The sequence below is a fragment of the Aotus nancymaae genome, unplaced genomic scaffold (genome assembly GCF_030222135.1).
Source record: "Aotus nancymaae isolate 86718 unplaced genomic scaffold, 86718_ANA_hifiasm-v0.15.2.pri h1tg000003l, whole genome shotgun sequence".
Classification (NCBI taxonomy): domain Eukaryota; kingdom Metazoa; phylum Chordata; class Mammalia; order Primates; family Aotidae; genus Aotus; species Aotus nancymaae.
The window spans coordinates 27,257,044-27,282,024 of NW_026988414.1; the positions used below are offsets into that span (position 1 = coordinate 27,257,044).

Consider the following 24,981-nt stretch of genomic DNA (forward strand, 5'->3'; position numbering starts at 1 on the left):
ATGGGTATTTGTGTTGGTTCCAAGTCTTTGCTGTTGTAAACAGTGCCACAGTGAACATATGTGTGCATGTGTCTTTGTAATAGAATGATTTATAATCCTTTGGATATATACCCAGTAATGGGATTGCTGGGTCAAATGGAATTTCTAATTCTAGGTCCTTGAGGAATTGCCACACTGTCTTCCAGACTGGTTGAACTAATTTACACTCCCACCCACAGTGTAAAAGTGTTCCTGTTTCTCCACATCCTCTCCAGCATCTGTTGTCTCCAGATTTTTTAATGATCGCCGTTCTAACTGGCGTGAGATGGTATCTCAATGTGGTTTTGATTTGCATTTCTCTAATGACCAGTGATGATGAGTATTTTTTCATATATTTGTTGGCCTCATAGATGTCTTCTTTTGAAAAGTGTCTATTCATATCCTTCACCTACTTTTGAACAGATTTGTTTGTTTTTTTCTTATAAACTGTCTTAGTTCTTTATAGATTCTGGATATTAGCCCTTTGTCAGATGGGTAAATTGCAAAATTTTTTTCCCATTCTGTTGGTTTCCAGTTCACTCTAATGATTGTTTCTTTTGCAGTACAGAAGCTCTGGAGTTTAATTAGATCCCATTTGTCTATTTTGGCTTTTGTTTTCAATGCTTTTGGTGTTTTAGTCATGAAGTCCTTGCCTATGCCTATGTCCTGAATGGTATTGCCTAGGTTTTCTTCTAGGGTTTTTATGGTGTTAGGTCTTATGTTTAAGTCTTCAATACAACTGGAGTTAATTTTAGTGTAAGGTGTCAGGAAGGGGTCCAATTTCAGCTTTCTGCATATGGCTAGCCAGTTTTCCCAACACCATTTATTAAACAGGGAATCCTTTCCCTATTGCTTGTTTTTGTCAGGTTTGCTAATTGTTCTACTGGTATTCTTTAAACTGTTTCCGAAGTGAGAATCCCTCTGTCTGGTTTGACTTCTGACTCCAAGACATTATATTCTGTAGATAAATTTTTTCACTTATCATCACATACCAAACTGAGTGTTAGAGTAGGGGTTGAACCTCTGCAGATATTCTCAGAACTGTTAGCCCATGTGAGCCCTAAACCTGCAATTTTGTTTAATCTAAAAACTGGTAGTTATGAAAAGATGATGATGATGATGATGATGATGATGTGTGTGTATGTGTCTGTGTGTACCAGGCAGTAATTTATAATTACCTAATTAAGCATCTTAATTCCTTGTGTCACATATCTATTCAAAACCTCATAAAATCAAATTATATAATGTCTGGTTTGAAAGGTAGCTAAAGTCACAGGGGCTAAACAGTCGCTTTGTGCTTGGTGTTCTGATGATAGGTCCTTTACATACAAAAGGGAATGTAATTGCTTTTCTTCCTAACCTTTGGGCCCTTCTATATTCCTGCCTCATTAACTTTTCAGAGTGTTTCCACTGAAACTCCCCTGTCTGAAATGTAGGTACTGCCAATCTGCTCCTCTAAAACATTAAGCTGCTCTCCCTTCTGAAATACCTTTGTTTCTCTCTTCTCTTCCAAACCTACCCCATTCCTTCTGTGCTTCCAGATCTGGTATAAGTTTGAAATTCCTCAGCATTTTCTGTTGACTTACTTATTTCTTCTTTACCTCCTCCTTCTGAAGTTACTTATAATATTCACCCTGGCCACATGATATAATTATATTCTTTATCAAATTGTTCTATGTGTATTTGTGTTATTGAATTATGAACTTATCGATGGCAGACATGCTGTGTCATAGTTTTCCCACCCTTACTTGTGTTAGAATAGGACTGTGCTTAAGTTAGGCAATCAGGAATATCATACACATATTATAGTAGTCCAGCAAAAGTTTATCCTGCTTTCATAAAATGTTTCAATAGTGTTTATTTTCTGAAGTGTACTGAACGGCGAGATGCGGCCCTGAAGTTTGCTGGCAAACACAAAAGAATTAGACTCAGTCATTTTCCAGATTGTTAAGCCAGTCCAAATTATAACACAAAAGAAAATCTATTTGGATCAGAAATATCTGGATTCTCTACTAACTCACTATGGATAAACCAGTGTCTTGCTACTCAAAATTTGCCTCTTCCCAGTGGTTCAACATACCCTGGAAACTTAATAGAAATGAAGAATCACAGGCCTTATCCCAGAAGTGCTAACATAAAATTTACAAGTTAACAGTATCCTCAGGTGATTTATATGCATATGAAATTAGAAAAATTAAAATTCCATCAAAGCTAAAAATTTCGGATAGTACTTTGTGAAAACAAGGTAAGATAACTTTTGGTGTTGTAATCAAAAGAGCTGAGCATTAGTTTCCCTTTTTACTTATAGGCCACATTCTGTCTTTTCCATTTGAGAACAATAAATTAGGGATAATGAGAAGATTCACTTGCTTTTTGCAAAGTGCTATACACACACATACACACAAATGTGTTTGACTGTTATTACTCTTTTTTCAGGTTTACTCAAACAAACGAATTCTCAAGAGTAACTCTGAAGCCATGGAATAAAACAAATGGAGATCATGTATTGTTCTTCAAAGATTCTCCATCATATACTTGCAGAGCTGGTCTACACAGTGGTCTTGTCATAGGAAATAACAAAATAGTAAGAGTAGGATGTTAGAATGAGATCAACTAACTTTACCTTTGAAAAGATGTTAACTCACAGTATATGGGGTTTAATTTACTATTATCAAATGTCTTCCCTATAAAAATACACATTTAACTGACTGGAAAGACATTCAGAGTTTTAGGCAAACAAACAAATGTACATGAACATCAAACCTGCTTTGAAATTCTAAACATGTTTATTAAACACTGGGTCAAAATTCCAGTTCTGCTTGAGTTGTCTTTTTCCTTCTTTGGAGCTCTCTCACTGGGCTTGACTAAATGAAGAAGTTAGGTTTGTCATCTGCAATAGTGTAAGGCTTTTAGAAAACTCAACTTGGGATGTCCTCAACAATAAGAAAAGTTGTGTATGAATTTACTTCTGATCCTATGTAGATCTTTACATATCAGATACAGGGCATAGAAACTCTTTTTTTTTTTTTTTTTTTTTTTTTTTTTTTTTTTGAGGCGGAGTTTCGCTCGTTACCCAGGCTGGAGTGCAATGGCGCGATCTCGGCTCACCGCAACCTCCGCCTCCCGGGTTCAGGCAATTCTCTTGCCTCAGCCTCCTGAGTAGCTGGGATTACAGGCACGCGCCACCGTGCCCAGCTAATTTTTTGTATTAGTAGAGACGGGGTTTCACCATGTTGACCAGGATGGTCTTGATCTCTTGACCTCGTGATCCACCCGCCTCGGCCTCCCAAAGTGCTGGGATTACAGGCTTGAGCCACCGCGCCCGGCCGGGCATAGAAACTCTTAATGTCCTAGTGTGATTGTATTCTAGGCACAAATACTATTGAATATAACTGAATGGTAGAGCTTTAAAACAAACAGTTTCTTTTTCATTCTAGAGTAATGTTTATTCAAGTTATTTGTTACATTTGTTGCCTGGTTGTGAAAATATTATATATTGAGTCTTCCTTTGACATCCTGAAAGCTGGGACATGGACAAGATAAACCAAACATTTGTGAGAGAATTCATTCTTCTGGGACTCTCTGGTTACCCCAAGCTTGAGATCATTTTCTTTGCTCTGATTCTAGTTATGTATGTGGTAATTCTAATTGGCAACGGTGTTCTCATCATAGCAAGCATCTTTGATTCTCATCTTCACACTCCCATGTACTTCTTCCTGGGCAACCTCTCTTTCCTGGATATCTGCTATACATCCTCCTCCATTCCCTCAACATTGGTGAGCTTAATCTCAAAGAAAAGAAACATTTCCTTCTCTGGATGTGCAGTGCAGATGTTCTTTGGGTTTGCAATGGGGTCAACAGAATGTTTGCTTCTTGGCATGATGGCATTTGATCGTTACGTGGCCATCTGTAACCCGCTGAGATACCCCATCGTCATGAGCAAGGTGGTGTATATACTGATGGCTTCTATATCATGGCTCTCTGGTGGAATCAATTCAATTGTGCAAACATCACTTGCCATGCGATTGCCTTTCTGTGGGAACAATATTATTAATCATTTCTTATGTGAGATCTTAGCTGTCCTCAAGCTAGCTTGTGCTGATATATCCCTCAATACTGTTACCCTAGCAGTGTCAAATATTGCTTTCCTAGTTCTTCCTCTGTTGGTCATTATTTTCTCCTATATGTTTATCCTCTATACCATCTTGAGAATGAACTCAGCCACAGGAAGACGCAAGGCATTTTCCACCTGCTCAGCTCACCTGACTGTGGTGATCATATTTTATGGTACCATCTTCTTTATGTATGGAAAACCTAAGTCCCAAGACCTCCTTGGGAAAGACAACTTGCAAGCTACAGAGGGGCTTGTTTCCATGTTTTATGGTGTTGTGACCCCCATGTTAAATCCCATAATCTATAGCTTAAGAAATAAAGATGTAAAAGCTGCTATGAAATATTTGCTGAGTAGGAAAGCCATCAACCAGTAAGATGAAAGGGATATGTGGGTCTTTTATGTATAGTTAGCTTTCCTTAGCCATTCCACAATATATGCATGATATGGTTTGGACGTGTACCCACCCAAATCTTAAATTGTAGCTCCCATAATCCCCACATATCATATGAGGGACCTGGTGGGAGGTAATTGAATCATGGGAGTGTGTTTTTCACATGCTGCTCTGTGATAGTGAATAAGTTTCATGAGAACTGATGGTTTCATTAAAAGGGCAGTTTCCCTGCACACTCTCTCTTGCCTGCTGCCATGTAACATGTTCCTTTGCTCCTCCTTCACTGCCCACCATGATTGTGAGGCCTCCCAGCCATGTGTAACTGTGAGTCCATTAAACCTTTTCTTTATAAATTACCCAGTCTCAGGTGTTTCTTTATAGGAGTATGAAAATGGACTAATATAGTAACTTGGTGACAGGTAGTGGGGCGCTGATATAAGGATACCTGAAAATGTGGAAGTGACTTTGGAACTAGGTAACAAGCCGAGGTTGGAACAGTTTGGAAAGCTTAGAAGAAAATAGGAGAGTGTAGGAAAGTTTGGAACTTCCTAAAGACTTGTTGAATGACTTTGACCAAAATGCTGATAGTGATATAGTCAATAAAGTCTAGGCTGAGGTGGTCTCAGATGGAGATGAAGAACTTGTTGGGAACTGGAGCAAAGGTGACTCTTGTTATGCTTTAGCAAAGAGACTGGTGGCATTTTGCTTCTGCTCTAGAGATCTGTGGTACTTTGAACCTCAGAGAGATGATTTAGGGTATCTGGTGGAAAGAATTTCTAAGTAGGCAAAGGATTCAAGAGGAAACAGAGCATAAAAGTGTGGAAAATTTGCAGCCCGACAATGCGCTAGAAAAGAAAAACCTATTTTCCGAGGAGAAATTCAGGCCTGCTACATAAAGTTGCATAAGTAACAAGGAGCCAAATGTTAATTGCCAAGACAATGGGGAAAATATCTCCAGGGCATGTCAGAGACCTTTGTAGCAGTCCCTCCCATCACAGGACTGGAGACCTAGGAGGAAAAAATGGTTTCCTGGGTCAGACTCAGGACCCCCCTGCTGTGTGCAGCCTAGAGACTTGGTGCCCTGCATCACACCTGTTCCAGCCATGGCTAAAAGGAGCCAAGGTACAGCTTGGGCCATGGCTTCAGAGGGTGAAAACCCCAAGCCTTGGCAGCTTCCACATATTGTTGAGCCTGCAGGTGCACAGAAGTCAAGAATGAAGGTTTGGGAACTTCCGCCTAGATTTCAGAAGGTGTATGGAAACACCTGGATGTCCAGGTAGAAGTTTGCTGCAGGGCTGGGGCCCTCATGGAGAACCTCTGCTAAGACAGTGCAAAAGGGAAATATGGGGTTGGAGCCCCCACACAAAGTACCCATTGGAGCACTCCCTAGTGGAGCTGTGAGAAGAGGGCCACTGTCCTCTGGACTCCAGAATGGTAGATCCATCAACATATTCAACCATGCACCTAGAAAAGCCACAGACACTCAATGCCAGCTTGTAAAAGCAGCCGAGAGGGAGGCTGTAACCTGCAAAGCCACAGGGGCAGAGCTGCCCAAGGCCATGGGAGCCCGCCTCTTGCATCAGTGTGACCTGGTTTTGAGACATGGAGTCAAAGGACCTCCTTTTAGAACTTCAGGTTTAGTGACTACCCTATTGGATTCAGACTTGCATGGAACCTGTAGCCCTTTGTTTTAGCCAATTTCTTCCATTTGGAATGGGTGTATTTACCCAGTGCATGTACCTGCTTTGTATCTAGGAAGTAACTAAGTTGCTTTTGGTTTTACAGGCTCATAGGCAGAAGGGGCTTGCCTTCTCTCAGATGAGACTTTGGACTGTGGACCTTTGAGTTAATGCTGAAATGAGTTAAGACTTTGGGGATTGTTGGGAAGGCGTGATTGGTTTTAAAATGTGAGGACATGAGATTTGGAAGCAGCTGAGGCAAAATGATAGGGTTTGGCTGTGTCCCCACCCAAATCTCATCTTGCTCCTCTTTTTTTTTTTTTTTTTGAGACAGAGTTTCGCTCTTGTTGCCCAGGCTGGAGTGCAATGGCATGATCTGGTTCACCACAACCTCTGCCTCCTGGGTTCAAGTCATTCTTCCTGCCTCAGCCTCCCAAGTAGCTGGGATTACAGGCATGTGCCACCACACCCAGCTAATTTTGTATTTTAAGTAGAGATGGGGTTTCTCCATGATGGTCAGACTGGTCTTGAACTCCTGACCTCAGGTGATCCACCCACCTTGGCCTCCCAAAGTGCTGAGATTACAGGCATGAACCACTGCGCCTTGCCAATCTTGCTCCTGGACATCCACCATAATTGTGAGGCCTCCCCAGCCATGTGGAACTGTGTGTTCATTAAACCTCTTTTTCTTTATAAATTACCCAGTCTTAGGTATTTCTTCATAGCAGTATGAAAATGGACTAATACAATACATCTATCAAAACATCATGTTATGTACCATAAATACATGCAATTTTTATTTGTCATTTAAAATGAAAAGAAGAAGCATAGAAATGGTGTCATTGTGCAACTATCGAGGACCTTATTTGGGAAAATCAAAATTATGAGGAGAGATTTTTATTCTTTGCCCTCTTTGGTGGGAGGTTGCACAAGTGCTGAAGCAAGGGACTGAGGCCTCAGCCAGTCCCAGTTTAAAAAATAACATAGAAAAGATTTAGAATAGAACTAAGCATTATAACCAAATATTTAGTCTAGTGAAATCATTTATCTTTCATATATTCTTTTTTATAATTAAGGAACTTTAGGGTAAGAAGCTTGGAACTGAAGGAACGTTGTAAAAAGTGACTCTAGACAAGAGCATTAGCCCTCTGCCACGCCTGTGTAAGGGCTGCTACAAGGCGCCTTGGGTTCTGCTGTAGCGCCAGTGCTGGGAAAGCACCCGCTGCTTAGCAAACCATGAAAGGAGACATCTTCTTACTCGGAGGAGTTGGAGAATACTCCGCTCTCTCAATGCTGTTGTGGAAGGACTGATAGCACTCAGCCCAACCCACAGTTACCCGGGACTTAATTGTCTCTATGTGGTACTGTGGTATATTGGTCACAATCTGTGTCTCCTTTCACTCCCTACTTCTGCATCTGGTTCCTCTTTTGTCAGTAAAAAGTAGCATAATTCTTGAAGCCTTTGACAAGCAGAACATAAAGTGCTAACGCATTTCTTTCCCCTACTTTCGCTACTTGTTCCTTAGCGGCTACTTGAAAGCCTTGACTGTCACCCTCCGCGTTCCTTAGACACGTGACTGGGGCAGACTCACCCTGCCCCCTGTCTTGTACTCAATAAAAGTCAAGAGTGTCCAGGCACTTGGGTCACTGCCTGACTCCATGCTTTGGTTGGCAGTGGACCCCAGGGCTCAAACTCTTTTTCTCTTGATCTCGGTGTCTTGTGTCTTTATTTCCACAGTTTCTTGTCTCCGCACTAGCAGAGAGGGGCTCACAGGACCCTGTAGGGCTGGACCCTACAGCCCTCACTAGCTTTGATCATCTAGAATCACTGAGAACAGTAATCCGCTGTTACTGAAATTCTAACAGTAAGGAGATTGGAACAGGTTCTGACCCAGATCTCACGAAGACAATAAATTTCTTCAGTTATTTTCCCTGGCAATATCCAAAATAAGTATTTCTGGTGTATTTGTGGCAACACAGTAGAAAACATCAAACAAAACTTTGAAAATAGATGGCAGGAGTATAAATTCAAAACTACTTTGGTAGTATCAGGCAGGGTTATTCATCTTTTTAAAACTGTAGTTTTCTTATTTCCAAAAATGGAGTAAATAAACCTTGCTCCAAGAGTTATTGTAAAGATTCAGTAAGTTTCACAAGATGCCTGACATAATGTGCCAAGTTCATTGTTATGTTACTAATGATTTTTTTTGTTATGTACCATGAACACTTGGAATTACTGTTTAGAAAGTATTTTTTAAATGTGTGTGCAACTTTTTAGGTTTTTACAGAATACTTTTTAGAAAATTATTGTGGGAAGTGATATATGTTAATTATATATTATATATTATATATAAATTTATAAATATATAAATTATATATATATAAATAATATATATATTATATATATATAAAATATATATAATTATTTAATTGCACTTTAGATTCTGAGGTACATGTGCCTAACATGCAGGATTGTTCCATAGGTACATACATGGCAATGTGGTTTGCTGTCTCCATCCCCCCCATCACCTATATCTGGCATTTCTCCCCATATTATCCCTCCCCAACCTCCCTATCCCCCACTGTCCCTCCCCTATTCCTCCCCAACAGACCTCAGTGTGTGATGCTCCCCTCCCTGTGTCCACGTGTTCTCATTGTTCAACACCTGCCCATGAGTGAGAACATGCGGTGTTTGATTTTCTGTTCTTGTGACAGTTTGCTGAGAATGATGGTTTCCAGATTCATCTATGTCCCTACAGAGGACACAAACTCATCGTTTTTCATAGCTGCATAGTATTCCATGGTGTATATTTGCCACATTTTCCTTGTCCAGTCTGTCATGGATGGGCATTTGGGTTGGTTCCAAGTCTTTGCTATTGTAAACAGTGCCGCAATTAACATACATGTGCATGTGTCTTTATTATAGAATGATTTATAATCCTTTGGACATATACCCAGTAATGGGATTGCTGGGTCAAATGGAATTGCTAGCTCTAGGTCCTTGAGGAATCGCCACACTGTCTTCCACAATGGTTGAACTAATTTACACTCCCACAACAGTGTAAAAGTGTTCCTATTTCTCCACATCCTCTCCAGCATCTGTTGTCTCCAGATTTTTTAATGATTGCCATTCTAACTGGTGTGAGATGGTATCTCAGTTTGGTTTTGATTTGCATTTCTCTAATGACCAGTGATGATGAGCATTTTTTCATATGTTTGTTGGTGTTATATATGTCTTCTTTTGAAAAGTGTCTGTCCATATCCTTCACCGACTTTTGAATGGGTTTATTTGTTTTTTTTCTTGTAAACTGTTTTATTTCTCTATAGATTCTGGATATTAGCCCTTTGTCAGATGGGTAGATTGCAAAAATTTCTTCCCATTCTGTTGGTTGCCAGTTTACATGGGATTGTTTCTTTTGCTGTACAGAAGCTCTAGAGTTTAATTAGGTCCCATTTGTCTATTTTGGCTTTTGTTGCCAGTGCTTTTGGTGTTTTAGTCATGAAGTCCTTGCCTATGCCTGTGTTCAATTGTCATTGGTTCAATACTATTAACTAGACTATAGAACGTATTAAGTTTTCATTATTTTTTCATGTATTCATGTGTCCATGTGTTTGTGTGTAGTTCTCTGCAATTTTATTCCATGTATAGATTCTTGTAACCACCCCCATAATCAAAACATGTGACTGATCAATCACTACCAAGGAACTTGCTACCCTGTGATAGTTAACTTTATGTGTCAACTTTGTTAGGCCATGGTACTCAGTTGTTTAGTCAAATATCAGTTTGATGTTACTGTGAAGACAGTTTTAGATGTGATTAACATTTCAATCGTACATTTTGAGTAAAGCAGATTACCTTATGTAATGTGTGTGGACCTCATTCAATCAGCTGTCAACATTAAAAACTGAATTCCCCAGAAAAGAAAGGAGTTCTGCCTCCATAGTGTTTTGAGACTGGAGATGGCAACAACTCTTGCCAGAATTTCTTGCCTGCCCTGCAGATCTCAGATATGCCATCCCCAATATTATATTGCGTGAGTCAATTCCTTAAAATAAACACACACACACAGCTCTGGCTCTGTAAGGAGAGCTGTTCTCTTCTTTCTTGCCTATTAAAGTTTCTGCTCCTTAACCCACTCCATATGTGTGAGTCCATGTCATTAATTTGAGTGGCATGAGATGATGAACCACGGGTATTTCCCCAGACAATGAAGCTACTTCAGTGATTTTCTAACTCCATTATTTCTTTTACATTTATCCATTAGCATTCTAATTTGCTTGGAGTCATAATTTCTTATTTTATTCAATGGGTTATAATTAATTATTACTACTATTTTTTTGAGACAGGATCTCACTCTGTCACTCAGGCTGGAGTGTAGTGCTGTGATCATTGCTCACTGTAAACTCCCAGGGTCAGGCAATCCTCCCACCTCAGCCTGCTGAGTAGTTTGGACTACAGGTGTGCACAATTACACCCCGATAATTTTTAAATTTTTTGTAGATATAAGATCTTACTGTGTTGCCCAGGATTTTCTGGAACTCCTGTCCTCAAGTGATCTTCCTGTCTCGGCCTCACAAAGCACTGGGATTATAGACATGAGCCACTGTACCCAGACCTAGTACTGATTTTTATGCTCAGTTTGTCTTGACTTTCCCAGTGTCATCCCTTCAAGCTGGCTCCTGTGTCCTTTTGAAATGTACCCACAATTCTTTCAGCACTTCTTTACCTTCCCTTCCTTTCTGGCAAAATAAGATGTTTCAGGCTCATCTTGTACTGTCCAGTCTCAGTTCTTGTGATTGTCCTTTCTCCAAGAGCCCTGGTTTCATTTAATGGAAAGTGTATTGATAAACCAAACCTCACTGGCACCAGAGTATAATTCTTCTGGACCTTCTCAAAAATTATAGCTATGAAATACATACATGTATATACCTACATGTGTATCAATTTTAATATGTAACTATATGTGTAGTTATATAATACCATGAGTTCATCCTGATACATGTAAATACTTGATATGGGTTGGCTCTGTGTCCCCACCCAAATCTCATCTCAAATTATAATCCCCATGTGTTGAAGGAGGAACTTGTAATTACCAGGTGTTGAGAGAAGGAAGTGATTGGATTATGAGGGCGGTTTTCCCCATCTTGTTCTTTTGATACTGAGTGAATTCTCATGAGATCTGATGGTTTTGTAAATAGTAGTTTTTCCTGCACTCTTACACTCTCTCTTCTGCTGCCCTGTGAAGGCGGTGTCTGCTTCTCCTTCACCTTCTGCCATGACTGTTAGTTTCCTGAGGCCTCCAAAGCCATGTGGAATTGTTAGTAAATTAAACCTTTTTTCCTTTGTAAATTGTCCAGTCTCAGGTAGCTCTTTATAGCAGTGTAAACACCAACGAATACAATACTAAAATTTTTACTTTATCTTTTCCCCTTTTATCTTCTACCTTCCATATCTGGATGTGATATATTTTCAGGGAAAAAAAGAAATTAAAATTATCAATGAGTATAAGCCAAGAAATTGACAGAAATAACCTAGGCTGGAAACTATTTGATTTTCTTGAGTCAGAGTTTAGACATCTTGTTTTGTTGGGATGGAATTTTCAGTAGAGAAACACAAGGATCTCATCTTAGTTGTGGGGCTAAAGTATTCTTATATTAGAGGATATTTTAGACTTGCCTTAGAAATTCTCTTAGAAAGCCTACAAAGGATGAAGCTAATCTTCAAGTAACCTAATTGCCTGTGAAGCAAAGTATGACATTCAACATTCTTTAAAAGAAGACTACCAAATCCAGAATTCAACAATGTAAATTTCATAATGTCTGGCATCCAATTTTTCAAGTTGTACAAAGAAGTAAAATAATATAACCTAGTCAATAGAAAGAGATTTAGAAATGGTAAAGATGTAGGATTAGTGGACAAGGAATTTAAATGAGCTATTATAATAAATGTGGTAAAGTAGTTAAAGAAAAATGAGAATATAATGGAGAATAAAATGGAAAAAAAGTAACAGTCTATAAAGACATGGCAATAAAAAAAATATCCTAAACAAACCATAAACACTGAAAGGACTGAATATAAAATTAAGAGAGCCTCAATAAGTTGTATAAACTATCAGTCTAACAGACATGTATTTGAAATCCCAGAGGGAGAAAGAGGGGAGGACAAAATATTTGACAGGATAATGAGTGAACATTTCTCAATTTTTTTGGAAGCTATAAATCCAAGATTGAAGAACCTCAGGAAAAAAGAAGTATAAGCAGGAAAAAAAAAACACAGCAAAAAAAACACATTATAATCATATTGCTGAAATCAAGTAAAAATGGGAAAAACTTAAAGCAACCATGGAAATGAAAAGGACACATTAAGTGCGAAAGAATAAAGATAAGAAAATAATGCAGACTTCTTGTTGGAATTTATGTAAGTCAGAAGTTGATGGAATATCTTCAAAGCGGTGAAAGAAAAACCAAATCTGTAATCCAGAATTTGTTATCTGGTAAAAATATCTTTCAAATTCAAAGTGAAATAATTTTTTTCCAGAAAACAAAAGCATGTTATGTTTTTTCTATTCCTTTAGTTTTAAATATCTGTATCTTTATTTGAAAGTGGTTTCATTGGGGTAATTTTTAAAACATTTTTTGGAGCACTTTTAGATTCAGAGCAAAATTATGAGAAGCATACAAAGATATCTTATATATGACCCGCCTTTTGAGTAGTATTTTTTTAAACTCCAAACTGATAGGTACAATAATTGCTGTTTAGATCATTCAAATGTAATTTAATTATGCTTAGATTTTTGTCTACGATGTTTCTGTTTGACTCCTCTGCTCTTTGCTCCTTTATTGCTCTTTTCCTGTAGTGTTTTAGATTATTTTGATAGTTTGTAGAATTCTATTTTATTTTCTTTGTTGTCATATTATCTATGCCTTTCAGTTTATATTATTGTTGGTTTCTCCAGAAGTTAAGGTTTACATCTTTAATGTTTTTCTGGTTTTCTTGTTTTTTTCTTGTTTTTTGTTTTTGAGACGGATTCTTGCTGTGTTACCCAGATTGGCCTTAAATTCCTGGGCTAAAGGGAGCCTCCCACCTCAGCCTCCTGAATAGATGGGGCTATAAGTGCATGCCACTTTACCCAGAAACTTCTTTAATTTATGATACACTATGCTCTAGTAATTATTTACTATTTAAAATATAACTTATAAGCCTTAAAACAGTATATTTATATTTTCATTTCCCCTCACAACTTTGTTGCTATTTTTGATAATATAGAATTTTAAATCTCAAAATTGTTATTTTTGGTTTAAATAATCAAATATCTTTAAAGAAATTAAAAATAATGAGAAAAACATTTATCATGTTTACCTGTGTGTTTACCATTTCAGTTCTCTCATTTTTTAGTGCTGATTCACATTATCATTTGATATAATGTTCTGTTCACTGGAAAAACTATTTTGTTAACTGTAGTCCTACTTTTGATTTTCCTTTAAGCTTTTGCCTGAAAAATTCTTATTTTACCTTCATTTTTTTATGAATATTTTTTGCTGTGTGTAAAATTCTAGCTGAGAGATTTATTTTTTTTTCATACATTAAAAATATTGCTGCATTTCTTCTGGGTTGCATTATAATTATTGTATTTAATCATTTAAGTGTAATGTTTTCTTTCCTGTCTCTTTTTAAGATTTTCTGTTTACTACTCATTTTCTAACTTCATTATGATGTGATATGGCAATTCTTGTGTGTTTGTGCATGTGTGCGTGTGTGTGTGTGCGCACGCACATGTGTGTGTGTGTGTGTGTGTTGTGCTTATATTGTTTACTCCCGCTTTTGGGCCCTTTTTCTCTTTGTGGCTACTGAGATGTCAATTATATATAAATTAAACTGTTTAATATATCCTATGTGTCACTGAAGCTCTATTTATTATATTTCCAGTCTATGCTTTATTTTGAAAAGTTTTATTGCTGTCTTCAAGTCCACTTATATTTTTATTTGCACTGTCAATTATGCTATTAATCCTATCTAGTCAAATTTTCACTTCACATATTATATATTCCATCTCCAGAACTTATTTTTAAATAAATTTTATCCTTATTATATTTTTGGTTTTTCTCTAAATTCTGAGTATTTTATAATAGCTCTGTGCTAATTTTATTACTTCTATCATTTCTAAATCTGTTTCTTTTACATGGCATTCTTTTTAGTTATAGGATAGATTATCCTGCTTCTTTGCACATTTTGAAATTTTGGTTTGGATGCTAGTCATTTTGACATTTATGTCATTGAGTAGTGGATTTTGTGGTCTACCTTCAAAATGTATTAAATATATTGTGAATATATAAAATGCAATGACTTGCAGACTACCTTGATCACTTTGAGAGATGATTCTAAGCTTTATGAGGGCAGGTCTAGAGTTGAATTTGTCCTAAAACAGTGGATGGGATTAATTCTAGAATTGTGGGTAATTTTGTACTCTGAAGGAAATGTCAGAATACAGTTTTCACTCTTACAATTGGATGGAGATGGGAGGCTGGGCTGCTACTGAAATTTATTGGGTAGAAACCAGAGATGCTGCTAAACATCTTAGAATATGCAGGATAGATCTCTACAATAAGGAATTGTCCAGCCCAATGTGTCAATACTGCTGTAGTTGAGAAACCCTGTCCTAGAGCTAGTTTAGACCTACTGTTATCTGACAATTCATAGGTATCTAATACATGCTCTGAATAGTGAATGAAGATATTCCACTTTGGTTGCTTGAATGTCTCCCAAACCTTTCTGAGCTTTGGGAATAGTTTGGCTTGTAGCTCTCTGTTAGTTCTTTGTTGCTGAAACATGAAGTTTCAGCATTCTGCATATGTGTCTTAGTATTTAGCAGTAGCCATACAGAACCCTTTTGGTGGTCTCTGGAGCTTTTTATTTGCCTAGCCTTTTTTACTTCCAGAACTCTTCACTGTAAACTCTAGTTGCTCCAATCTCCTAAACTTTATTCTGATCCTTCTCAATCTAGTGAGACCACTGTGATCTTTTTGGGATCCTTTTCCATGAACCGGAGTCTAACAAGAAATGATAAGAGTCTTTTAATTTTAATTTTCTTTCCCCCAAAGTCACAGTTCTGCCTTGATTGTTCAATTTTTAGAAACAATTATTTCATTTATTTTGTCCAGTTTTCTAATAGTTCATGATGAGAGGGCAAAACTGATCCTAGTTAATTATTGCCAGAAGCAGATGTTTTTTGTTAGCTTTTCTGATTGTATCATTTTTATTTTGTCAGAACATATAACATGCATGTATTATACTTGTGTCCTCATTCCCAGCTTTATTTTCTTAGATCTATAATTAAATTTATTAAATGCTTTCTACTTATCTTTTTGTCCAAGTTTCTTTATCTTTTTTTATTTGAGTGAATATTTTCTCATCAACTCCAAAAAGGGATTGTGACTATAGAATTCCTTGGATGTTGTACTTTTAAACACATTTTAATAGCATTGATATTTGAAGGACAATTTGAATGGATATACATATTTTGGTACACATTTTTTGAGTGTTTTGGAAATGCATTACATTGTATGATTATTTTGGGAAGTCTGATGCTGAATTAAGACTTTCCCCGTGTAAAATATTAATTTTTTATTTTAAAAACTTGAAGATTTTTTGTTTTTATCTTTAAACTTTAATAGTTTTACTGGGCTATGTCTCAGGACTGATTGAGCTGTGACAATTTTTCTAGGCATCTGGTGAATGCTTTCAGCATTTCTTTATTTACAGTAATTTTTCCTGAACTTATTTTAAATATTAATCATATTGTTTTATTTTCTGTTTTAGAGATTCAAAATTTACATACTTGTAAAAGAAACGATATTTCTTCTTTGCCTGTGTTTCATTTCACTTACGTGTGAATACATTTTCTTGAACTTTCTTTTGTTGATTGCTTTACGGCCTTTATTCAAGGCCCTTATTACATTGCATTTTAATCTGTTTTACGTTGGCCATCTTTATTTAGTCTTCATTTCCAAAATTAGTTTTTTATTTCTTTTCTGAATTCAATCAAATCTCTTTTCATTTCTTCCTGGTGTGTTATGTTCTTCTCCTTTAAATTTTTGAATTTCTGATTCAATGTGGTTTTGAGCTCCCCTGAAACGCTTGTTTAAGGATCTATCTATCTATATCTGTATCTATATAATCAGTTTGTAGTGTTGTGTTACCATTTTTATTTACTTCTTGTGTATTTTTACTTTTGATGGGCAGGGGCAGAGATTTTCATCACCTAAGGTGTTTTGATTCTCATTTTTTATTTCATTTTATAGTAGCTTTGACTATAGCCTACTTCAGTCTATTCATTTCATTATTTTGGACAGTTTGGAACATTTGTAGGTCACGAGTGCCCTCATCTGCCTGTGATGTGCAGTAAAATTTTTTTTACGTGATTGCTTTTCTTCTTTACAGCATTAGCTTGCTGAAGCCAATTTTACTCTTTGTCCTGACAACTCTTTGATTCTCCTCCTCCTACATTTTTATATTGCCTGGCTACATGAAGAGGAGTTGTATGCTTTCTGATATTTGAGTCTTTTTGTTTTGCAGGATCCAAATTTTTGTTTTTTTATTTTATTATTTTTTTTAACTTCAAAATCTCCAAAGGTTCCTCTCCCTTTTCACTTACTTTTACCCAAGAAGCCAGCCCTTTCAAAGATAGCTACCTCAAGTCATTCATACCTGTGTTAAGGGTTCTGTCCTTGGTTTTAGATCGGTCTTAAGTCTACCACTTTCTGTCCCCTTCTGCCCACTTCTTTCTTTCCACACAAATCTTTGCACACTGGGAGTATGAGATATGTCAGGATTTGGTGTTAAATTTTGCTTTTATAGGTAACTTGAAGTTTAGGTATTTTCTTTTTTCTAGTTGTGTCTACTCTGTGGCTTTGTGGTTTTATTTGCTCTTCTGTTATATTCTGTATTTTTGGAATATATGTAGGCAGATGTGGATTTAAGCAGCTGCCATTATCATCAGCTACTCGTAAGTGAATATGGATTTTTAAAAATGTTGACCATTTAATAGATTAAAAAATAACATCTCATTTCTGAATTTGTTAACTTTTATTTGCATAGAAGTGAAATTGAACATGTTTATATATTCATTTGCTAGTCTGTGTCTTAGGTTATAATTTATATTTATTATTTATCCATCTTCTACTTTGGTTTCAGTGGAAAGTTGGGCAAAGTAAATAAATTAAAAATTCCATTTGGTTTAAAAAATTCTTTACATATTGAGGTTATCATCATTAGTTCATATGTATTATAGTTTTTTAATTTTTAAAGATCTTTGATTGCTTTTCATATTTTGTATTTATAATGTTACCATTATTTTTTATGATAATTTTTAAAGCAACTGCTGCTTATAGAGAAACCATTAATTATTACATATTTTGATGTTACTAGGTAACTAATTAAATATTTTTACAATTCCAATAGATTTCTTGGTTGATTCTCTTCCATTTTCTTAAAAAAATTGGTTGTTAGTATTGGTAACTTTCTCTTTTATTCCAATATTTACAACATTAAATTTGTATTTCTGTCTATTTGCATGAATTGGATTATCCATAACAATTAATGTTAAATAATGATGGTATTAGAAACTATCCTTATCTTGGACTTAACTTTCACAGGAATGTGTTTTCAAATGGAAGGTGATGTGACTCTTGGTTTGAAAGTATTATTTCTTTCTTATATTGCAATTTTATTTTATTTATAATTTCAACTTTTATTTTAGACTCAGGGGTATATGTGTCGGGGGTACATGTGTGTGTTTGGGGTATGATTGATCCCATCACCCAGGTGGTGACCTTAGTACCCAACAGTTTTTCAACCCTTGTCCCTCTTTATCCTGCCCCCCTCTATTACTTCCAGTGTCTATTCTTGCCATCTTTATGTCCACGAGTACCCAAGGTTTAGCTCCCACTTATAAGTGAGAACATGTAATATTTGGCTTTCTGTTCCTGCATTATGTTGTTTAGCTTAATGGCCTCCAACTGCAATGTCCCTGCAAATGACACGAGTGCATTCTTTTTTATCGCAGCATAGTATCCCATGGTGTATATGCACCACATTTTCTTTATCAGTCTCCCATGGATGGGCACCTAGATTGATTCCATGTCTTTGCTATTATGAATACTGCTGCAATGAACATGCAATTTCACGTGTGTCTTTTTGGTAGAACGATTTATTTTCCTTGGCGTATTTATTCAGTAATGGGGATTGCTGAGTCAAAGAGTGGTTCTGTTTTAAGTTCTTTAAGAAGTCTTCAAACTGCTTTCCACAGTGGCTGAAGTAATTTAAACCCCCACACAAATGTATAAATGTTCTGTTTTCTCTGCAGCCTTGACAGCATTTGCTGTTTTCTGACATTTTAATAATATCCATTCTGTCTGGTGTGGGATTGTATCTCCTTGTGGTTTTGATTTGCATTTCTCTGATGTTTAGCGATGCTGAGCACTTTTTTTTTTTTTTTGAGACGGAGTTTCACTCTCGTTTGCACTCCAGGCTGGAGTGCAATGGTGCGATCTCGGCTCACCGCAACCTCCGCTTCCTGGGTTCAGGCAATTCTCCTGCCTCAGCCTCCTGAGTAGCTGGAATTACAGGCACGCGCCACCATGCCCAGCTAATTGTTTTGTATTAGTAGAGATGGGGTTTCACAATGTTGACCAGGATGGTCTCGATCTCTCGACCTCGTGATCCACCCGCCTCCGCCTCCCAAAGTGCTGGGATTACAGGCTTGAGCCACTGCGCCCAGCCCAGCGATGCTGAGCATTTTTTATATGTTTGTCGGCAACATGTATGTCTTCTTTTGAGAAGTGCCTGTTCATATCTCTTATCTACTTTTTAATGGAGTTATTTGACTTTTTCTTGTAAATTTGTTTAAGTTCCTTATAGATTCTGGATATTAGACCTTTGTCAAATGCAGTTTGCAAACATTTTCTCCCATTCTGCAGGTTGTCTGTTTACTCCGTTGATAATTTCTTTTGCTATGCAAAAGCTGTTTAAATTATGTCTCACTTAATCAATTTTTGTTTTTTTTTACAATTACTTTTGTGTACTTAGTCACAAATTCTTTTACAAGGCCAATGTCCAAAATGGTATTGCTTCAAGGATTTTTACAGTTTGAGGTCTTACATTTATTTTTTCAAAAATCCTCCATTTCAACAGGATTTTCAAATTAATTAATACACTATTATATTTATAATATTTTCCCATTCTAAAAATTACATCTTTATATGTAATTCTACTGCTTGTATTGTTCGCAATTTAATGCATTTCTAGTGTTCTTTTTATTTTAAATGAGCCAACTAAAATTCCATTCACTCAATTTTTTATGAATTCAACTGAGTGAAATTTTTTGTTTTCTAATATCTGGTTTTGGTTCATTTGACAAATATTTATTTAAAGTACTTTTTATGTCTTGATCTTTCCTTTTTTTTTTTTTTTTTTGAGATAGAGTCCCTCTCTGTTGCCCCGGCTGGAGTGTAGTGGTGCTATCTCGGCTCACTGCAGCCTCCACCTCTTGGGTTCAAGTGATGCTCGCACCTCAGCCTTGACAGTCACTAGGATTACAGGCACCCACCACCATGCCCGGCTAATTTTTTAAATTAAAAAAAATTTTTTTTTATTTTTTAGTAGAGACAGGGTTTCACCAAATTGGACAGGCTGGTCTTGAATTCCTGACCTCAGGTGATCCACCCACCTCGGCCTCCCAAAATGCTGAGATTACAGGCTTGAACCACCACGCCTGTCTTAAAGTACTTTTTAAATCTTCAGCACTGATGAAGAAACTGGGGATTCAGGATATTATAAAAATGAAAAGGCTGGTGTTCTCTTGAGGCTTACAGTTTACAAATGGAAATAAAAAATGCCTAAATAAATAAATAATGGCTGATATAACTTCATACATGTGGTAGTTGCATTAGAAAAAAAAAAACTGAATCAAAGTGTCTTGAGCCAGTGCCATTTTAAATAAAAGCCTTTGTTGTTATTAATTTATTGTTTTCCTTAGTTTATTTGTATATTTTTTTCTTAAAAGAATTATTTGGCTTATATACATGATATAGTATATTATACATATATTCTCTTTTATACCTTTTAAATAATTAGTTTATTTAAAATTACTAGTCCAGGAAGGAGATATCTTCAAGTCAATTGCATGACAGCCTGAGAGATTATTCCTAAAGATGTTTAGAAGGAGGAAGTGTATAATACGATACCTGGATTCATACCTTAGCATTTTCCCATCTCTATCAAGAGAATACAGGGATGCCAGCCCCCAACACCATGAGGCTAAAATCTGTGTATCACTTTTGACTTCCCCAGAACTTAACTACTAATAGCCTACTGTTGATCGGAAGCCTTATTGATAACATAAATACTTGATTAACATTTTTTTTGTTATATGGATGATAGACTACATTTCTACAATAAAGCTAGAAGAAAGATAATGTTTTTAAGAAAATCATAAGGTAAAGAAAATATATTTAGTATTTATTAAGTGCAAGTAAATTATTATCAGAGTCTTCATCCTCATTTTTTTCATGTTGAGCAGGCCGAGGAAGAGGAAGAAGAGGAAAGGTTGGTCTTGCTGTTTTAGGGGTGGTAGAGGTAGAAGAAAATCCATGCATGAGTGGACCTGTGCAATTCAAACCTGTGTTGTTCAAGGGTCGACTGTATATATGGAAGATTGCTGTGAATCCTCAAGGGCTAAGGTGGGCATTGAAGATGCTATGGGTTTTAGTTTAAGTTATCCCTACATCTGCCCCGTCTTCGTAAGTAAACCACAGTTGCCTGTACTCCCAAGAGAGGTCACACACAGGATTTGCAGGTTTAGTACAACCCAGAACCTTGTACAGCCCAGAGCTGGGCTCCACAATTTTTCCATCAGAACTGCTTTTTAGTGAAGATGAGCGGGAAACATGAGTTCAAGGACATTCAGCTGATTGTGAGAATTAGAATAACATAATGGTTAACCGAAAGGGTCTGTGTCAAATTGGATGGATTCCAGCTCCACTACATATGTGATTTGTAAACAACATAAGCCATTTAATCTCTTTTTACTCAAGTTGCCCATTTGGAAAGTGGAAGTGACAATATGGTTGATGAAATGGAATAAAATATTACCAACACCAACTCTAGCATTATTGCTTGTGTTAAATTACTGCATGTAAAGAATTTGGAAGAGTGTCTAGAGCATAGTAGTAACTCAATAGGCATTCTGGATTTTTGCTATTTATTATTATTATTTTTGGTATCATCACCACAGCCAGGACCCTGTTCCATGCGTATTGCAGTTGTTCTTTCCTTACGTTGCTAACACCTTGTAAGTAAATCATTCTCCCCTGCAAACTCCTGCTAGCCCTTATTTCTGTGGCATTCAAAGTCTTGCCTTTGTTCCCTGATTAATTCTTTTCTACATTATATAGCCATTTTTCTCATTACAATGCAGTTATTTCTGGTGGGACCACGTTTTTTTGGTGATATAGAAGCCACCCTGTATTGATTTGCTTCTGTGCTAGCTGAGAGCCAATTGTAGCTGTTTGGGTAATCAGGTCTACCTCGATCCTAAAAAGCACTATAAGAGGAATTGTCAGTTCATCCCATCTCCCTCGGGCAGGCTTTCATCTTTGAAAATACTGCAGTGGTCTTTGGGGGAAAAAAAGTAAGTTGCAAAGTGAGGCTGAAGCAAGACTCAAGACAATTGAGAGAAAATGTCAAATAATAAAAGGGTGACGATATTAAAGTCACGAAGAGCGGAGTCTTATGAATCATTGTGCCATTAACTGCCTTAGGCTCTAGGCCAGATTGCATCACTTTTTTGGACTTTAATTTTTTATTTGTATGAAATAATCTACAATTCAATGAGAAATTATGGATAAAAAAGTTGAAATTTGTAATCTCAACAAAATATCAATTTAATTTGACTTACCATTACATGGATTTAGAATTACCATAGTTTAGATCATATCTCCAAAGATAGTTCTGCTAAGTCAGACGTTTTTTCTTTCCTTCCTTCCTTCCTTCCAATCTTCCTTCCTTCCTTCCTTTCTCTTTTCTTTTCCTTTCCTTTTCTTTTTTTTCTTTTCTTTCTTTCTTTCCTTTCTTTCTTTCTTCTTTCTTTCCTTTCTTTCTCTCTCTCTCTCTTTCTCTCTTTCAACTGGCGTCTCACTCTGTCACCCATACTGGAGTGCAGTGGTGCCATTTTGGCTCACTGCAACCTCTGCCTCCCAGGTTCAAGTGATTCTTCTGCCTCAGCCTCCTGAGTAGGTGGGACTACAGGTGTGCGCCACCATGCCCAGCTAATTTTTGTATTTTTAGTAGAGACAGGGTTTCACCTTATTTGCCAGGCTGGTCTGGAACTCCTGACCTTGTGATCTGCCCACCTTGGCTTCCCAAAGTGCTGGCACTACAGGTGTGAGCCACTGTACCTGGCTTTGGTGACTCATGACTGCACATATTACATTAATAATATTTCATAGTCACAATTAGGCATCCATCTAGGAAAATATATTTGTACTAAATGTGATAACTAATGTGAGCAAAAGCAGCAGGGTTAATCAGATTATTTTATCTTTTGTTGGAGACTCTTCATGATATTTCATATTTGAAATATAATTTTGGTGGACTTAAATACTTCAAAAAATAATCCTTTCATTAGCACTCTTTTGCACCATCCATAACTAAGACTTTATCCAGATGTGTTCACATGTCATTTGGTGGCGCTTAGTCACAGGCACAGAGAGTGAGAAGTCATTCTGGTGGCACTGACTCATGGGTTCTGTGTGCCCTTGTAAGGGCTTTGTGCATACACCCTGCTCTCCAGCTCGGCTCTGGGAAAAAGCAGGGTGTGCTAGCTCTGTCTGACTGTGGACAGAAGATTAAAAGTAAGTGTAACAGGAGTTTGAAATAGCTCAGATCAGTGATTTGGACTGTCACACTGGTCTGCGTACAACTTCCTCAGTCATTCTACCATGCTTATCCTCTCATGGTCACAATGTAGTGACCACATTTAAGGCAGACACTGCCTTTAGGCCCCTTTGTATTAAAAGCAAAACCCTTCTCAGAGCTTCTAGTAAACTTACACTTATGTCTTATTGACAGGAACTATTTCCATGGGCACCCCAGATGCAGGTGAGGCTTTAAAAGATAAGAGTAAGGCTGTCTGACCTTTAGAGTAAAGGTGCCAAGGATGATCAGCGGTGGGTGAAAAGTATCATAGAAATGGATTCAAAAAAGATCCCTAAGGCAAAATTATGTACGACAGAGGATGTTTCAGTCATTTTTTCACATGAAAAAAGCAAAATCAAGAAGCCTGAGCCACCTGGACCATCAGCTACATGCTCTATCCCTTCTTTGGGTCAGGAGGAGCTAGAATAGATTCAGTTTGACTTGGGAGAAAGTGTAAACTGCTCTGTATTTATTAACAAAGAAAAAAGAGAAGATCCAAATAACCACAAATAGAAATGACAAATATGACATTATAACTGTTCTGACAGAAATACAATAGATCCTTAGAGACTATACTGAACACCTCTATGAACACAAACTAGAAAATCTAGAGGAAATGGGTAAATTCCTGGAAACACACAACCTCTCTAGATTCAATCAGGAAGAAATTGAAACCCTAAGCAATCCAATACTGAGTTCCAAAATTGAATCAGGAACCAAATACTTACCTATCAAAAAAAGCCCTAGACCAGATAGATTTACAGTTGGATTTTACCAGATGTACAAAGAAGAGCTGATACCAATTCTACTAAAACTATTTTCAAAAAATCAAGGAGGGATTCCTCCCTAACTAATTCTATGAAGCCAGAATCACCTTGATAGCAAAACCTGGCAAAGACACAATGCAAAAAGAAAATTATAGGCCAATATTACTGGGGAGGAAAGATGCAAAAATCCTCAACAAAATACCAGCAGATTGAATCCAGCATATATCAAAAAGTTAATTCACCACAATCAAATAGGCTTCATTCCTGGGATGTAAGGTTGTTTCAACATATACAGATCAATAAATATGATTCACCACATAAACACACTTAAAAACAAAAACAATATGATCATCTCAATAGATGTAGACAGAGCCTTTGATAAAATCCAACATCTCTTCATGATAAACACCCTCAACAAACTAGGCATCAAAGGGACATACCTCAAAATAATAAGAACCTTCTATGACAAACCCGTAGCCAGCATCATACTGAGTGGGCAAAAGCTGGAAGCATTCCCCTTGAGAACTGAAAGAAGATAGTGATGCTTACTCTCACCACTCCTATTCAAATAGTACTGAAAGGCTAAGACTGAAAGTCTTAGCCAGAGCAATCAGACAAGAGAATGAAATAAAATGAAATAAAATTTCATTTCATTTCCTACTTGGAAAATGAAATTTCCAAGTAGGAAAAGAATTCAAAATATCTCTCTTTGTTGACTATATGGGTCTATACCTAGAAAACCCTAAATTTCTGCTAAAAGGGTTCTGGAACTGATAAACAACTTCAGTAAAGTTTCAGTACAAAATCAATGTGCAAAAATTAGTAGCGTTTTGTACACCAATGACATTCAAGCCAAAAGCCAAATTAGGAACACAATCCCATTTACAACAGCCACACAAAAAATAAAATACCTAGGAATACATCTAACCAAAGAGATGAAAGATCTCTGCGAGGAGAACTACAAAACACTGCTGAGTGAAATCATAGATGACACAAATAAATGGGAAAACATTTCATGCTCATGGATTAGAATAATCAAT

General features: G+C 36.8%; 1 protein-coding gene across 1 annotated transcript; it reads left to right on the forward strand.

The window, feature by feature from the left end:
* Positions 1-3,459: 3,459 nt before the first annotated feature.
* LOC105707973 (olfactory receptor 13C4) lies at positions 3,460-4,505 on the forward strand. Its single transcript, XM_012439031.2, is given in 2 exon segments — positions 3,460-3,541; positions 3,544-4,505. Coding segments are annotated over 2 exon segments (1,044 nt in total).
* The last annotated feature ends 20,476 nt before the right edge of the window (positions 4,506-24,981 follow it).